Below are 18417 nucleotides of genomic sequence, written 5' to 3' on the forward strand. Positions count from 1 at the left end.
GTCCAGTTCAGGTCGCCCTGTTACAGGAAAGATATTATTAAACTGGAGAGGGTTCAAAAGTGATTTACCAGCTTGCTGCTGGGAATGGAAGGTTTGAGTTAGGAGAGGCTGGTTATGCTGGGACTTATTTCTCTGGGGTGTAGGAAGTTGAAAGGTGACCTTATAAGATCGTGAGTGGTATAGGTAAGGTGAATGTCAAGTGTCTTTTCCCTAGAATGGGGAATCTCAAGACTGAGGGCATACTTTTAAGGTGAGAGGAGAAAGATTTTGAAAAAGACATGAGAGACAACTTTTTTACACAGAGAGTGATTTGTGTGTGGAATGAATTTGCAGAGGAAGTGGTGGATGTGGGTACAGTCACAATGTTTAAAAGACATTTGGAGAAGTTCATGGTTCGGAAATGTTTGGAGGGATGTGGGCCAAGCACAGGTGGGTGGAACTAGTTTAGATGGGGGTTATGGTCAGCACGGACTGGTTGGACCGAAGGGTCTGTTTCCGTGCTGCATGACTCTCTGACTGGTCAAGAGGGCTGAGAGAAAACTGACCAGTGAATCCTGCACCTCTTGGCCAGTATCTTCCTCTGCAGCAAATCGGACCGAAGTTGCCATACCAGAGTGGGGGCTCCTGAATCACAGCAGACGCTGCTTAGCACAGAGCTAAGCAACTCGGTGTAAACCATTGTCTCAGGAGGTGTCAGGCTGCCAGTGCAATGCTCCATCACCAACAGCTTCTCTGATTTCTGAACTCCTTCACCTCCCTGTAAACTGATGAAATCGATTTCCTTACATTCACGCTAAACGGATAAGAATTAATGCTCTCACTTTTCTTTCTTCACCCGATCAGTATCAGCTATTTCCAAATTTAATATGAGATTTTATTAATTTGACAGATACATACAATGAGTTGGTGTTGCTGAGTGTTTTCCCTTTAAGCAACTCAATGTATGACCAGGGCCACAATTTCTTCCGTCTTCGTGACGGTTTGGAGCAGACCATCAAATGTTTTGCTACTTTCTGTCAATCTGAATTGATGTGTACTTTGCCCATCGTCATTTAGGTTCCTTTCTCTGTTCTATAACAGCGTGTCTGCGGGACAAGAACGGTCTTGATTAACAACCACATCCAGTACAATCACATAAGATGGTGGCACAGTGGTTAGCACTGCTGCCTCACAGCGCCAGAGACCCGGGTTCACTTCCCGCCTCAGGTGACTGTCTGTGTGTGGAGTTTGCACATTCTCCCCGTGTCTGCGTGGGTTTCCTCCGGGTGCTCCGGTTTCCTCCCACAATCCAAAAATGTGCAGGTCAGGTGAATTGGCCACGCTAAATTGCACGTAGTGTTAGGTGAAGGGGGGAATGGGTCTGGGTGGGTTGCGCTTCGGCAGGTCGGTGTGGACTTGTTGGGCCGAAGGGCCTGTTTCCACACTGTAATGTAATGTAATGTAATGGAATGTAGTGTAAGACATGTTTGCAAAGCAGACGTGAGGTGGGATTTTAAATGTTCCCCGGAAGGGACTTGTTATTATGAGAGTGGTAGAGGGTGATCACCCTGCAGGCCTGGGTGTTTGAGGGCTGTGCTGAGGGAGGATGAGTCCCCTTGGAGAGACTGCTTGTTGGGTTAAGGTGGGAGGAATGACTTCAACGATGCAAGGTTCCTGGAGGAGGGGCTGGGGGTTTGATCATTCCTCTGGGAGGAGGTTGAAGGGATGCATAACCCCTTGGGGAGTGTCTGATGGGGTTTGTTGTGGGTATTTACACAGTGGGTAAGAAAGGAAAGTGACAGTAAGAGGTCTGGGGTGATTTCCCGAAGTGAGAAGCTTACTCCGTCCATGTGGCGTTTGATGCCACACATACTCCCCCACCCTTTCCCTTGTGGTGAGGGGACTTTAACTGGAAAGACTGCTGGAGTATGAGCAGAAAGCTGTTTGTGTATACAACAAGGCTTTACACTGAATGTTTTGTGGGCATGCAAATATTCCATCCATATGTCCCATTAGAAGGTGTTACCTGTTGGTGACTCAATGGGTTTGGTCCCTGCATTAAAAATAAAGTACAGTGTAAGTCCCTTGTCATGCAGATGTTGAGGTTCCATAAGAAAAACTGCATTAGACCTGGACCATGTTAGAGCTCCTCCATGCCCTATGACTCAGTGTCCTGTGATAATAAAGAAACACCTACTTTCTCCAATTTTTCAAAAGCAAAAGAGGATTTAAATAAAGGTTTACCTCTCTTTGGAACCATGAGATTCCTGTGCTGTAAACAAATTGGTGGTACGTTGAACTATGGCATTAACCATATTCCATTGTCCTTGAACCTAAGGAATTGTACAAAGAAGACACACGAGATATGTCTTTTAGATCACAAGCTGACATGCAAATTCTGTTTGTATTTAACAGCACGTCCCTATTTGTTTGTTTCCTAAACTGGAATATCAGCTGGCCTACGGAATTGAAGCCTTCACTGACAGTGAAATATGTCAGTTATGGACTGAGAGCTTACTCAATTCAAATGCCTGGTTTTATATTGGTGAGTTACACTTCTACTGAGCCAATAAGTGTGCACTTGTGTGTCTCTGTTTTTAACGTGGTCCATTGAACGACATGGTCACAGTGTGAATCTGCTATTTGAGCAAGTGAATTCCCCCCCGCCATTGTACTGGTGAAGGGGAAGGTCACTTCTACCAACCAGCATTGTATCTATCAACAACGGGACTGTTTTTGTTTCGCATTCCATGTGACAGAATAGGAATTATGTCTTTAATATAGTTTGAGCTTAACGCTGAAGTAACTCTTGCTTCTGAGTCAGAGCATTATGGGTTTCATGTCATTTGCCATGAGTTAAGCACATTATTCAGGCTAATGCTCCATGGACACTGATAGAGGTGCAGTTTCTTCGATATGATTCTAAGATTCAGCCTGTTGACTTAATGTGAAAGATCTCATTTCACTGCTGAGCGATCGTTGAAGTTGGGTGAGGAGGGGTGGTGTTGAGAAGGTGTGGGAATTGAACCTGTGCTGTTGGCATCACTCTGCAGCAGCTGTCCTGCTGACTAAGCTCACCAACTTGAAGTGCAATCAAATGAGCTCCTAGCCATTCTTGGAGAGTTTCTGTAATGTTTTTCAACTTTGTTGGATTCATTGATTCAGGAGGCCAGACATCAGATGGGCTTTCGCTGAGAACACTAGTCCTGTTCTCCACCTCCCCCCAGCCCTGCAGTTAATTTTACATTTTCAGATAATGATCCCATCCCCTTTGGAAATGTGATGCCTCTACCACAGTCTCGGGCAACCTGATGAAGGGCTCTCGCCCGAATCGTCGACTGTCCTGCTCTTTGGATACTGCCTGACCGGCTGTGCTTTTCCAGCACCACACTCTCAACTCTGATCTGCAGTCCTCCCTTTCTCCATTCCAGATCCTGACCCCCCCCTGCGTGTGTAGGTTCTTCTGTCTGTGCTGGTTTTGCCGTTTGCTTCAAATCCGTGCTCTCTGGATGTCAACTCTCCTCCTGGGCAGCAGTATCTCTCCATCTACATTGGTATTTGTGAACGCTTTCTGTGCACCCGTTAGCTACCACGTTCCACAGTGTCACACTTCAGAGGCTGTGAAGCACATCGGGATGGCTGGAGGTTGTAAAAGGCACTATATAAATGCAAGTAAAAATCTGAACGACACAGAGCGGTCTTCTGCTAACCCTTCAGTGCAGCTCCCAAGTGTGAGCCGAGACCGCTGGCTCGAAACCCGGAGAAGAGGCAGTATAACTCACCATTTATTCCCGATTGCAGGTTAATCTGAAAATTGCTTCAATCTTTTTTCTCCGGCTTATGGTTGTCTTGCTTGATCTACTGAGCAATTGTTTTTTTAAATTGAGAATACACAGTCATACAGCACAGAAACAGACCCCTCAGCCCATGCCGAACAGAATCCCAACCTAGACTCGACCCACCTTCCCGCTCAAAACCTTTCCTATTCATGTACTTACTGAAGTGACTGTTAAACATCTTTAAAAAGAAGGAAAGAGGTCATTCTTAGCTGGCTTCCTCCACCTTATATATCCTACAGACGCTTTAAGAACCTCCCAGTCCAAAGCCGGAAGGGAAGAAAATATTACTTGCACTTAACAAACCAAAGAACTGCAGATGCTGGAAATCTGAAACAAAAACGGGAATGACTGGAGAAATTTCGTGAAGGTCACAAAATGTTAATTCTGCTTTCTCTCCACTGATACTGCCAGACTTCCTAAGTTTCTCCAGCAATTTCTGCTTTCGTAGAATCCCTACAGTGAGGAAACAGGCCCTTCGGCCCAGCAAGTCCACACTGGCCCTCCGAAGAGCAACCCACCCAGACCCATTCCCCTACGCTATTACTCGACATTTACCCCTGACTATTGCACCGAGCCTACACATCCCTGGACACGACAGGCAATTTAGCTCGGCCAATTCACCTGACCTGCACATCTTTGGATTGTGGGAGGAAACCGGAGCACCCGGAGGAAACCCACGCAGACACGGGGGGGGGAACGTGCAAACTCCACACAGAGGCTGGAATCGAACCCGGGTCCCTGGTGCTGTTAGGCAGCAGTGCTAGCCACTGAGCCACCCCAAAATTTCTACTTAATTTTATTTTTAAATAACAACATATGTTTTCCTAAGAAGCGTGAATCAGCTTTGACCTGTTTTAAATAAAAATTTCACCCAGAGCAGGGGAATTTCTGCTCTGATTCAATGAACGTTTTCAGTCTCAGAAATGGATTAAGTTCAAACACAGTAAGACCCACCTGAGGAGCAAGTAGTTTGCCTCAAGGCACTCTCTGCAGATTTTGGACAATGTGTGGCAAGCTGTAAAAACTCCACTTGTCAGCAGAGGGTGCTGTTAGATCCCTGATTCAGTCTTAGATCCAGTTTTGATTTTTCTCTCTAGTCTTAAGCACTTCATTACAGCATATCAGTTCAGAGAACAATTTTAATGCAATTGTCTTTGTTTGCTCAACATTTTTTAAAGGTTTCTTTTTAAAGGTGTCATTTTTTTTTTATTTTTTATTTTTTGTTATTTAATAGGTGCAGGAGTAGGCCATTCAGCCCTTTGAGCCTGCACCGCCATTCAATATAATCATGGCTGATCATTTCCTAATCAGTATCCTGTTCCTGCCTTATCTCCATAACCCTTGATCCCACTATCTTTGAGAGTTCTATCCAACTCTTTCTTAAATGAATCTAGAGACTGGGCCTCCACTGCCCTCTGGGGCAGAGCATTCCACACAGCCACCACTCTCTGGGTGAAGAAGTTTCTCCTCATCTCTGTCCTAAATGGTCTACCCTGTATTTTTAAGCTGTGTCCTCAGGTTCGGCACTCACCCATCAGCGGAAACATGTTTCCTGCCTCCAGAGTGTCCAATCCTTTAATAATCTTATATGTCTCAATCAGATCCCCTCTCAGTCTTCTAAACTCAAAGGTATACAAGTCCAGTCGCTTCAGTCTTTCAGCGTAAGGTAATCCCGCCATTCCAGGAATTGACCTTGTGAACCTACACTGCACTCACTCAATAGCCAGAATGTCTTTCCTCAAATTTGGAGACCAGAACTGCACACAGTACTCCAGGTGTGGTCTCACCAGGACCCTGTACAGCTGCAGAAGAACCTCTTTGCTTCTATACTCAATTCCTCTTGTTATGAAGGCCAGCATGCTATTAGCCTTCTTCACTACCTGCTGTACCTGCATGCTTGCCTTCATTGACTGGTGTACAAGAACACCCAGATCTCTCTGTACTGCCCCTTTACCTAAATTGATTCCATTGAGGTAGTAATCTGCCTTCGTGTTCTTGCCACCAAAGTGGATAACCATACATTTATCCACATTAAACTGCATCTGCCATGCATCTGCCCACTCACCTAACTTGTCCAGGTCACCCTGTAATCTCCTAACATCCTCATCACATTTTACCCTGCCACCCAGTTTTGTATCATCAGCAAATTTGCTAATGTTATTGCTAATACCATCTTCTATATCATTAACATATATTGTAAAAAGCTGCGGTCCCAGCACGGATCCCTGCGGTACCCCACTGGTCACTGCCTGCCATTCCGAAATGGAGCCGTTTATCACTACCCTTTGTTTCCTATCAGCCAACCAATTTTCAATCCAATCTAGTACTTTGCCCCCAATACCATGCATCCTAATTTTACTCACTAACTTCCTGTGTAGGACTTTATCAAAAGCTTTCTGAAAGTCCAGGTACACTCCATCCACTGGAACTCCCTCGTCTAGTTGTAATGCTACAGGGCATTGGTTAGGCCACTTTTGGAATACTGCATTCACTTTTGGTCTCCCTGCAATAAGAAGGATGTTGTGAAACTTGAAAGGGTTCAGAAAAGATTTACAAGGATGTTTCCAGATTTGGAGGGTTTGAGCTATAGGGAGAGGCTGAATAGGCTGGGGCTGTTTTTCCTGGAGCATTAGAGGCTGAGGGGTGACCTTATAGGGGTTTATAAAATCATGAGGGGCATAGATAGACTAAATAGCCAAGGTCTTCTCCCTAGGGTGGGGAGGGTCCAAAACTAGAGGGCATAGATTGAGGGTGAGAAGGGAAATATATAAAAGGGACCGAAGGGGCAACATTTTCACACACAGAGTGGTGATGCCAGAGGTAGTGGTGGAGGCTGGTCCAATTACAACATTTAAAAGGCATCTGGATGGGTATATGAATAGGAAGGGTTCAAAGGGACATGGGCCAAGTGCTAGCAAATGGGACTGGATTAGGTTAGGACACCAGGTTAGCATGGGCAAGTTGGACTGAAGGGTCTGTTCTCGTGCTGTGTATCAATGTGACTCTATTTGATAAATTTATTTCAGGCAGAAATAGAAAGTGATAATGATCAACATTATGCCTTCTTTGTTATCTCTATCCCTAGTCAGTGAAGTATGAACCTGGATGTCTACTTTAATTAATCGTGGGGTAATTCGCAGACAGTAGCCTTATGTGTGACTGCTTCCTATCTGCTGCAATCCAGAGTCCCAACAGCTTCTGTTTAGGTGTGTTTTAAGATATTTTCTAATCATCCTGTTCAGGGATGTTATGACACACCTCCTCTGGAACAGGTAGAACTTGAACCCAGGGTTACTGGTCCAGAGGTAGTCATACTACCGCTGTGCCACAGGAGCCCTTAATAGTGTGCTTAAAGATATTTTCCGAATGAAGCTATTTGGAGATGTTATCAAACATCTCTGGAGCGGGTGGGACTTGAAACCAGGCTTCCGGGCTCAGAGGGGAAACAGGGGGTTGATCTACGAGGAGGAAGTGAGGTCTGCAGATGCTGGAGATCAAAGTTGAAACTTTATTGCTGGAACAGCACAGCAGGTCAGGCAGCATCCAGGGAACAGGAGATTCGACGTTTCGGGCACAGGCCCTTCTTCAGGAATCTTGATCCACGGCCAGTTAGAGTTTCATTCTAATGCTCTTCCAGCCAAGCCATTTTGACTGTAACCTATATGTTCTTTAAAAATATTTCCTAATCAAACTGTTCAGAGCTGTAGAGCAAGTGGGACTTCAACCTGGGCCTCCCAGTCCACGCATTGGGACACTACCACTGCACCGCAGGAGAAACCTTGTGTGTGCTTTAATTTTTATTTTTTTAGTGTAGCCTTTCAAATCAACCTTTTCAGAGATGTTGGTACACACCTCTGAAGCAGATGGGACTTGAACCCAGACCTACCAGTTCAGAGGCAGGGACACTATCGGAACGCCAGAAGAGGACCCTTATATGAGCTTTAAGTGCTAATTTAAAGTGCCCTTCTCCGGTGTACCTTAACACTACAACCAACGTGTGACTGACATTGCTGTGTTTCAGTCCGTCATTCTCTCACCTTCCCGTCAGGATCTTTCTTCTTCTCTGCTCGCGTGGCAGTGAATTCACGCCCTTTGCAAATGAAGGGTGGAAAATAGTGTGCTGGAGGGTGTAAAAAACAGAAAATCCCAGTCTGCTGAACTGCACTTTGGTACCCTGGACTTTGAGGAGAAAAAGCAAAGCTGGAAGACAGCTGTTGAGTGAACAGACGCCAGTTGTTGTTATGAGTCAGTGGCTTGTCTAGCTGCCTTCAGCCTTAATTACAACTCATTTGGAATGCTGTGTGGGGTTCAGGAATACTGTGTGGGGTTCAGGAATATTGTGGGAATACTCTGTGGAGTTCAGGAATACTGTGTGGGGTTCAGGAATACTGAGAGGGAATACAGTGGGGTTCAGGAATACTGTGTGGGGTTCAGGAATACTGTGAGGGAATACTGTGTGGGGTTCAGGAATACTGTATGGGGTTCAGGAACACTGGTTCAGGAATACTGTGGGAATACTGTGTGGGGTTCAGGAATACTGTGTGGGGTTCAGGAATACTGTGGGGTTCAGGAATACTGTGTGGGGTTCAGGAATACTGTGGGAATACTGTATGAGGTTCAGCAATATAGTGTGGGAATACTGTGTAGGGTTCAGGAGTACTGTGTGGGGTTCAGGAATACTGTGTGGGAACACTGAGAGGTTCAGGAATACTGTGAGGGAATACTGTGTGGGGTTCAGAAAGGATCGCGAGGATGATTCAAGAGAAGAGTGAAAGTAATAGGGTGGTTGTTATGGGGGACTTTAACTTTCCTGATATTGATTGGGAAAGCTATAGCTCAAGTTCGTTAGATGGGTCAGTGTTTGTCCAATGTGTGCAGGAGGGTTTCCTGACACAATATGTAGATAGGCCAACAAGAGGTGAGGCCATACTGGATTTGGTTCTGGGTAATGAACCAGGCCAGGTGTTAGAATTAGAGGTAGGTGAGCACTTTGGGGACAGTGACCACAATTCGGTGACTTTTACTCTAGTGATGGAGAGGGATAAGTGTGCACTACAGGGGAAGAGGGGGGCAGGGAAATTATGATGCGATGAGGCATGACTTAGGATGTGTGGCTTGGAAAAGTAAGCTTCAAGGCAAGGGCGTAATTGATATGTGGAGCTTGTTCAAGGAGCAACTATTGAGTGTCCTTGATAAGTATGTGTCTGTCAGGCAGGGAGGAAAGGGTCGTGTGAGGGAGCCGTGGTTTAATAAGGAATTGGAATCTCTTGTTAAATGGAAGAGGGCGGCCTATGTAAAGATGAGGCGTAAAGGTTCAATTGGGGCGATTGAGAGTTATAAGGTAGCCAGGAAGGACCTGAAGAGAGAGCTAAGAGCAGTAAGGAGGGGACATGAAAGGTCCTTAGTTGGTAGGATTAGGGAAAACCCTAAGGCTTTCTATAGGTATGTCAGGAATAAAAGAATGACTAGGGTAGGAATAGGTCCAGTCAAGGATAGTAGTGGGAAGTTGCGTGTGGAGGCTGAAGAGATTGGGGAGACACTGAATGAATACTTTTCGTCGGTATTCAATCAGGAACAGGACATTGTTGTCAATGTGAATACTGAGTCACAATTAAGTAGAATGGATGGCTTTGAGGTATGTAGAGAAGAGGTGTTGGAAATTCTGGAAAGGGTGAAAATAGATAAGTCCCCTGGGCCTGATGGCATTTATCCTAGGATTCTCTGGGAAGCAAGGGAGGAGATTGCAGAGCCATTGGCCTTGATTTTTATGTCCTCGTTGTCTACAGGAGTAGTGCCAGAAGACTGGAGGATAGCAAATGTGGTTCCCTTGTTCAAGAAGGGGAGTAGGGATAACCCTAGTAACTATAGGCCGGTGAGTCTCACTTCTGTTGCGGGCAAAATCTTAGAGAGAATTGTAAGGGATAGGATTTATGAACATCTGGATAGGAATAATGTGATCAAGGATAGTCAACATGGTTTTGTGAAGGGCAGGTCGTGCCTCACAAACCTTATTGAATTCTTTGAGAAGGTGACTAAGGAGGTGGACGAGGGGAAAGCGGTAGATGTGGTGTATATGGATTTTAGTAAGGCGTTTGATAAGGTTCCCCATGGTAGACTACTGCAAAAAATACGGAGGTATGGCATTGAGGGTGAGTTGGAGGTTTGGATTAGGAGTTGGCTGGCTGGAAGAAGACAGAGGGTAGTAGTTGATGGCAAAAGTTCATCTTGGAGTGCCGTCACTAGCGGTGTTCTGCAAGGATCTGTTTTGGGACCATTGCTGTTTGTCATTTTTATAAATGACCTGGAGGAGGGGTTAGAACGTTGGGTGAGCAAGTTTGCAGATGATACGAAAGTCGGAGGAGTTGTAGACAGTGAGGAAGGATGTGGCAGGTTACAGCGAGATATAGATAAGCTGCAGAACTGGGCAGAAAGGTGGCAAATGGAGTTCAATGTAGCTAAGTGTGAGGTGATTCACTTTGGTAAGAGTAACAAAAAGATGGGGTACTGGGCTAATGGTCGGATATTTGGTAGTGTGGATGAGCAGAGGGATCTTGGTGTCCATGTACACAGATCTTTGAAAGTTGCCACCCAGGTAAATAGTGCGGTGAAGAAGGCATATGGCGTACTGGCTTTTATTGGTAGAGGAATTGAGTTCCGGAGTACTGAGGTCATGTTGCAGTTGTATAAGACTCTGGTGCAGCCGCATCTGGAGTATTGTGTGCAGTTTTGGTCGCCATACTATAGGAAGGATGTGGAGGCACTGGAACGGGTGCAGAGGAGATTTACCAGGATGTTGCCTGGTATGGTAGAAAGATCGTATGAGGAAAGGCTGAGGCACTTGGGGTTGTTTTCATTGGAGAAAAGAAGGTTTAGGGGTGACTTGATAGAGGTGTACAAGATGATTAGGGGTTTAGATAGGGTTGACCATGAGAACCTTTTTCCACGTATGGAGTCAGCTATTACGAGGGGCATAGCTTTAAATTAAGGGGAGGTAGGTATAGGACAGATGTTAGGGGTAGGTTCTTTACTCAGCGAGTCGTGAGTTCATGGAATACCCTGCCAGTAGCAGTGGTGTACTCTCCCTCATTATGGGCATTTAAGCGGGCATTGGATAGGCATATGGAGGATAGTGGGCTAGTGTAGGTTAGGTGGGCTTGGATCGGCGCAACATCGAGGGCCGAAGGGCCTGTACTGCGCTGTATTCGTCTATGTTCTATGTTCTAATACTGTATGGGGTTCAGGAACACTGGTTCAGGAATACTGTGTGGAGTTCAGGAATACTGTGGAAATACTGTGTGGGGTTCAAGAATACTGTTGGGGGTTCAGGAATACTGTGGGAATACTGTATGAGGTTCAGCAATATAGTGTGGGAATACTGTGTAGGGTTCAGGAATACTGTGCGGGGTTCAAGAATACTGTCTGCGGTTCAGCAATATAGTGTGGGAATACTGTGTATGGTTCAGGAATACTGTGTGGGATTCAGGAACACTGTGCGGGGTTCAAGAATACTGTCTGAAGTTCAGCAATATAGTGTGGGAGTACTGTATGGGGTTCAGGAATACTGTTGGGGTTTCAGGAATACTGTGGGAATACTGTTTGTGGTTCAGGAATACTGTGTATGGTTCAGGAATACTGTGTGGGTTCAGGAATACATGTGGGGTTCAGGAATACTGTATGGGAATACTGTGTAGGATTCAAGAATACTCTGTGGGGTTCAGGAATACTGTTGGGGGTTCAGGAATACTGTACGGGAACACTGTGTGGGGTTTAGGAATACTGTGTGGGGTTCAGGAATACTGGGGGAATACTGTGTGGGGTTCAGGAATACTGTGGGGTTCAGGAATACTGGGGGAATACTGTGTGGGGTTCAGGAATATTGTGGGAATACTGTGTGGGGTTCAGGAATACTGTGGGGTTCGGGAATACTGTGTGGGGGTGAAGCAATACTGTGAAGGAATACTGTGTGGGGTTCAGGAATACTGTATGGGGTTCAGGAACATTGTGCCTGGTTCAGGGGTACTGTGGGAATACTGTGTGGGGTGAGGGAATACTGTGTGGGGTGAGGGAATACTGTGGGGTTCAGGAATACTGTGTGGGCTGAGGGAATACTGTGGGGTGAGGGAATACTGTGGGGTGAGGGAATACTGTGTGGGGTTCAGGAATACTGTTGGGGGTTCAGGAATACTGTGGGAATACTGTGTGAGGTTCAGCAATATAGTGTGGGAATACTGTGTAGGGTTCAGGAGTACTGTGTGGGATTCAGGAATACTGTGCGGGGTTCAGGAACACGGTGTGAGGTTCAGCAGTATAGTGTGGGAGTACTGTGTGGGGTTTCAGGAATACTGTGTGGTTCAGGAATACTGTGCGGGTTCAGGAATACGTGTGGGGTTCAGGAATACTGTACGGGAATACTGTGTGTGGTTCAGGAATACTGTGTGGGGTTCAGGAATACTGTGCGGGAATACTGTGTGGGCTTCAGGAATACTCTGTGGGGTTCAGGAATACTGTACGGGAATACTGTGTGGGGTTCAGGAATACTGTGCGGGAATACTGTGTGGAATTCAGGAATACTCTGTGGGGTTCAGTAATACTGTGCGGGAATACTGTACGGGAATACTGTGTGGGGTTCAGGTCTCTGTGCCATGAAGACGATGCAGAAGCATTGGAAAATGTGCCACCAAGTCTGAAGATGATTCCGGATTGGAGAAACACCAGTCTCCCAGGAAAGGCTGATAAGGCTTTTGTTTCTCAGGAGACTGAGGGAGTGCCATAATAGAGGCCTTAAAAATAATAAAGGGTTCGACTGAGAAAATGCTTTCACTTATGGGAAAAAGCCAAAACTAATAACAAAAGACAATCCCTATACATATGTAGACAGGGTGGTTAAAATGGCGTTTAGCACACTTGCCATCATTGCTCAGACCTTTGAGTATCGGAGTTGGGACGTCATGTTGGGGTTATAAAGGACATTGGTGAGGCCTGTTCTGGAGATGTGAATGCTGTTCTAGTCACCCTGTTATAGGAAGGATATTATTAAACTGGAGACGGTTCAGACGAGATTTACCAGGATGTTGGTACGAATGGAGGGTTTGAATTATAAGGAGAGGCTGGATAGGCTGGGACATTTGTCACTGGAGCGTATTGGATTGAGAGGTGGTCATAAGGAGGTGGATGAAATCATGAGGGCTGAAAATGTGTTGCTGGAAAAGCGCAGCAGGTCAGGCAGCATCCAAGGAGCAGGAGAATCGACGTTTCGGGCATGAGCCCTTCTTCAGGAATGCCCGAAACGTCGATTCTCCTGCTCCTTGGATGCTGCCTGACCTGCTGCGCTTTTCCAGCAACACATTTTCAGCTCTGATCTCCAGCATCTGCAGTCCTCACTTTCTCCTAGAAGTCATGGGGGGGTGTAGATAAGGTGACTGGCAGGTGGCTTTTGCCTAGAGTGGGGGCATTCAAGGCTGGGCGGGGGCGGGGGGGCATGTTTTTGAGGTGAGACGAGAAAGATTTAAAATAAAACGGGTGATTTTTCTACACAGTTGCTCATGTGTGGAATGAACTTCCAGAGCAAGTGATGGATGCGCGTACAGTCACAATGTTTAAAAGTCCTTTGGATAGGTGCGTGAATAAGGAAATGTTTGGAGGGATATGAGCTAAGTGCAGCAAGGTGGGACTAGTTTGGTTTAGGAATATGGTTGGCATGGCCGAATTGGACCGAAGAGTCTGTTTCCATGCCGTATGACACCTTGTACGTATGAATGAAACAGCCTAAGGCCATTCAGCCCTTTGAACCTGCTTCATCATTCGATGCAATTCATGGTAAATCTGCTTTCCCCTTTTTGACTCCCTTGTTAGTCAAGGATCTTCAGAAAGTTTTGCCCTTAAAAATAATCAAACCCTGCCTCCTGTGCTTTCCGGACAAGAAAGCAACACAGGCTCTCGAGGAGAATTTTAAAATATTTTTAAACTGTGTTACTTTGTCTCTGACATTTTTTTCCATCCACCCTGACAAATCTCCTCAGGATCCTATCAGTTTGAATAAGAGTGCATTTTAATCATTGTCAATGGTTATGAGCCCAAAGAGATGGTCTAGTGGTATTATTGCTAGATTAATAATGCAGATAATGTTCTGGGCACCCAGGTTTGAATCCTGCAACTGCAGATAGTGGGATTTGAAAACAGTAATGATCTGAAATTCAAAGTCTAAAGAAGACTCATTAATAATGGAGTTGTTTCAGAGGCAGCGAGATAGAATCCCTACTCTGTAGAAGCTGGCCATTCGGCCCATCGTGTCCACACCAACTCTTGAAAGAGCATCCCACCCAGACCCACTCCTCTACCCTGTCCCTGCTTTTCCGAAGGCCAATCAACTTCAGATTAGATTCCCTACAGTGTGGAAACAGGCCCTTCGGCCCAGCCAGTCCACACCGACCCTCCAAAGAGTAACCCACCCAGACCCATTTCCCTCTGACTAATGCACCAAATACTACGGGCAGTTTAGCATGGCCAATTCACCTGACCTGCACATCTTTGGATTGTGGGAGGAAACCGGAGCACCCGGAGGAAACCCACGCAGACACGGGGAGAATGTGCAAACTCCACGCAGACAGTCGCCCGAGGATGGAATCGAACTCGGGTCCCTGTTGCTGTGAGGCAGCAGTGCTAACCACTGAGCCACCGTGGTGCCCAAACCTTAACCTGCACATCTCTGGACTGTTTTAGGAAGCCAGAGCACACAGAGGAAACTCTCTCAGGCACAAGGGGAATGTGCAAACGTCGCACAGACAGGTTTGATTTCTCCCTCCACACTGAGTCTTGGTGCTGTGAGGCGACAGTGCTAACCACCATGCTGCCCCAGAGATTAGGGCTCCTTTTGGATTTGAACTCAGCCCCTCTTGCATGTCTGCTCTGTACGAGGTCCGAAGCACGAATCAACGAGCTGTTGTGGAGAGTTAGATGGAGATTAAAGCTGAGACCTTTATAGCTGAAAGTTAATGCTGGCCATTTTAGTGGGGGTCAGCAGTTTACTGAAGGGAGGATCGGGGGGTGAGCAGGACTGGCTCCTGTTCCGAAATTGGTGTCTCTGACTCCAGAAAGTGTCACGTTGTAATTCTCTCTGATGCACTCCCTACCAAAGAGAACAATGAAGGTGAGCAACAGAAACTAGCTGTGATTTGGAGATGTTGGTGTTGGACTGGGGTGGACAAAGTTAAAAATCACACAACGCCAGGATATAGTCCAACAGGTTTAATTGGAAGCGCTAGCTTTCGGAGCGACAACCACCTGATGAAGGAGCTTTCAGGACAACCACCTGATGAAGGAGCGGCGCTCCGAAAGCTAATGCTTCCAACTAAACCTGTTGGACTAGAAACTAACTGAGCATTCTTCAGCAAGGGGGAAAACTGATGAGTAAGGTTATGTGTCCTTTTCGTTACTGCTCGTCACTGAGGACTCTGTGGAGACTTTGATTGTTTGTGGGCTCCCATAGTAACGTGGAATACCTGTCCTTACAAGTGTGTGCTGTCAAATACACACTCTTCTGTTGATTGTTACAGGGAGGGAATTAGCCAAGAATAAGTTGCTCCATGTGAATGTTGTGTCAACGTGAGTGTAATATCTTGAAAGCAGAAAAGGAGAGAGGTTTTGCTATAGCTGTACAAGGCATTAGTCAAACCACAGCTGGATTTCTGTGACCAGTTTTGGGCCTCTTATCTGAGAGAAGGTATTATTTTCTGACAGTGCAGGGAAGATTTACTTGGCTGATACCAGGTATAGAGGGACTGTAATGTAGATTGGGCCTGTGCTCATTGGAATACAGACGAATAAGTCACACCTTTATTGAAACGTGTGTGTTTCAGAGGAAATTAATAGGACAGATGCAGAAAGGTCATTTCCCCTTGTGGGACAGGCTAGGACCAGAGCTACAATCTCAGGTCACACGTTTACATCACAGACGTGGAGAAATTTCTTCTGTCAGAGGGGGAGGGTGGTGAAGTGATTAACTCTTTGGACTCTCAATGTCGAGTACAGGTCGTTCTGCTATAATGCGCATTTCATTGGCGCTAATTGGCTAGAATGCAGTTGGCGAATTGTGGACTTTGTTTGATCATGCAAGCGTTCTGCTGAATGGGTAGTGATTTTCTATTGATGATTTTCTGTCGCGGTTTTCCATAACACAGGTTTCTGCCGCACGCAGTTGCAGAGGAACCTAACTGTCACGTTACAGCAGTGGTTCGAATCCCACTACACCTTGTGGAATTAATTGATTAATTATTGCTAGCCTAATAAGATTATTAGAGGTGGCTCAGTGGTTAGCACTGCTGCCTCACAGCACCAGGGACCCGGGTTCGATTCCACCCTCGGCTTTCGATTCCGCCCTCGGATGGTTGTGTGTGTGGAGTTTGCACATTCTCCCCATGTCTGCATGGGTTTCCTCCCATGGTCCCAAAGATGTGCAGGTTAGGGTGGATTGGCCATGCTAAATCGTCCGTAGTATTCAGGAATGTGTAAGCGAGATGGATTAGCACATGGGAAGTGAAAGAGTAGGGTAGGGGATTGGGTCCAGGTGGCATGCTCTTTGGAGGGTCGGTGTGGACTCGATGGGCCGAATGGCCTGCTTCCACACGATAGGAATTCTATAAGGTATTGTGTTGGTGGAATTCTTCACGGCAAAGGCCTGTCAAGGCTGGGTCATTAAGTATTTTCAAGGCTGCGATAATCACGAAGGGAATGGAGGGTTATGGAATAATGGTGGGAAAGTGGAGTTGACGATTATCAGATCAGCCATTACCTCAATGGCAGAGCAGACTCAATGGGCTTTCTTAGAATTAGATTTTATTATCACGTGTGCTCGAGTTTCAGGGTACATGGTTACAATGAAAAATGTCCGAAGCCTCCATTCTCTGGCACCATCTTGGTTACAAAACCAGAATTTAAAACCAAACAGCAGAAACTGCTCCTACGACATGTGGTTCTATCTAATGCCTTGCTGAGCTCTGTCTGTTAAGACGGAAAGATGCAGACAGTTTGGATGGGCTTTGAGATCGGGTTTTAAGCAAGCTTTTGGCTGGGTGGTGAGAACGTGGTTCAGAGTGATTTATTCAAACAAAAATAGATGGCCACAGTTTGCTGAATGTGTGTGAGGACCACCTCGTATCGAGTGAATCTGTTCATAACTTCACTGCTTGTATTCAGCAAAGCATCGCAGAACAAAGACTCATACTTGGGCCACATCTCAATTCATCTGCAGAGCAGTTGAAGAAATGTGCAAAAGACAGGAATATCCAGTTCTAAATACATGTTGTTACATTATTTTATACTGAGACACCCAGCAGTTGGCTACACCCAGAAATGTGAACAGTTCAGATAGTGTATGGGAGTGGCTGCCGTCTCTGAGAGAATAACTTAAAGCAAGTCCTAAACTTTTAACAGTTACTTTTGTAAGTTCAGTATTGGTAACAGAGCCTAGCGATGTGCTTTAATGTAGTCCTTGGTATTCTGCCAATAATTTACTTTACTTGGCAGAACTACTCTTTTTCATAGAATCGCTAGAGTGTGGAAAGAGGCCATTCAGCCCATTAAGATACACTAACCCTCCACAGTCTATAACCCTGCATTTCCCAAGACTAAGCCGCGTAGCCTGCACATTTCTGGACATTATGGGTAATTTAGTTAAATTGGATCATCATTTTCATTTTGGTTATCTGTGCAACTGATTCAAGTTGCCAAAAAACTGATCTTCAGAATCAGTCAATAACTCGCGGGTCTGTTCTTTTTGTCCTATTTGCAAATGGACCACAGAGCCAGATTATTGTGAAAACTCAGGTGGCAGAAACATTGAAAGCTTTCTGTATTATGCTATCAACTAAAATTGACTGAGCCACACATGATGAAATTAGCAACAACAGAGAGTAATTGGAAAAGCGCAGTTAGAGTTACATGTGGATCCCTGTGAACTCTGTGGGAGTTGCCTGGGGAACTGCTTCTGCGTCTGGAAACCTTTAAAAGAATTCATTTAAAGACAGTGAATTTGGTGGGTACGTTAATTTAGTAATTATCCAATGAAAGTTAGGCACTTAAAAACCAATGTAATAAAACTGGAGATCTGAAATGAAAGCAGAAATTGCTGGAGAAACTCAGGTCCAGCAGCATCTGTGGAGAGAAAGCAGGGTTAACATCTCTGGTTCATTGGTCATTCTTTAGGACTGACGTTCATTCAGAAACATAGAACGTTAACTCTTTTTCTGTGCATAGATGCTGCCAGACCTCCAGCCATTTCCCTTCGTGTGTTTTTAAAAACTGACTGTTTTTAAAAACCTAGTGGCTCAGTGGTTAGCACTGCTGCCTCACAGCGCCAGGGACCCAGGTTCGATTCCAGCCTCGGACGACTGTCTGTGTGGGGTTTGCACGTTCTCCCCGTGTCTGTGTGCCTTTCCTCCGGGTGCTCCGGTTTCCTCCCACGGTCCAAAGGATGTGCAGGTCAGGGTAGATTGGCCATGCTAAATTGCCCCCAGTATCCAGGGATGTGTAGATTAGGTGGTTTGTCAGGGGTAAAATGTAGGGTAAGGGAATGCGTCTGGGTGGGTTACTCTTTGGAGTGTCA

The 18417-nt window shown here is 45.8% G+C and overlaps 1 protein-coding gene across 2 annotated transcripts in view; it reads left to right on the top strand.

The window, feature by feature from the left end:
* ice2 (interactor of little elongator complex ELL subunit 2) overlaps positions 1-18417 on the top strand; it is a 166322-nt gene that overhangs the window by 114629 nt on the left and 33276 nt on the right. For both annotated transcript variants that reach the window (XM_043680584.2, XM_043680585.2), the window contains one exon: positions 2395-2524. In XM_043680584.2, the coding sequence (XP_043536519.2) occupies positions 2395-2524 (130 nt within the window). The remainder of the gene's footprint in view (positions 1-2394; positions 2525-18417) is intronic.

The sequence above is a fragment of the Chiloscyllium plagiosum genome, unplaced genomic scaffold (assembly GCF_037043375.1).
Source record: "Chiloscyllium plagiosum isolate Xiang-an unplaced genomic scaffold, Cpla_swu_hap1 HiC_scaffold_42, whole genome shotgun sequence".
Lineage (NCBI taxonomy): Eukaryota > Metazoa > Chordata > Chondrichthyes > Orectolobiformes > Hemiscylliidae > Chiloscyllium > Chiloscyllium plagiosum.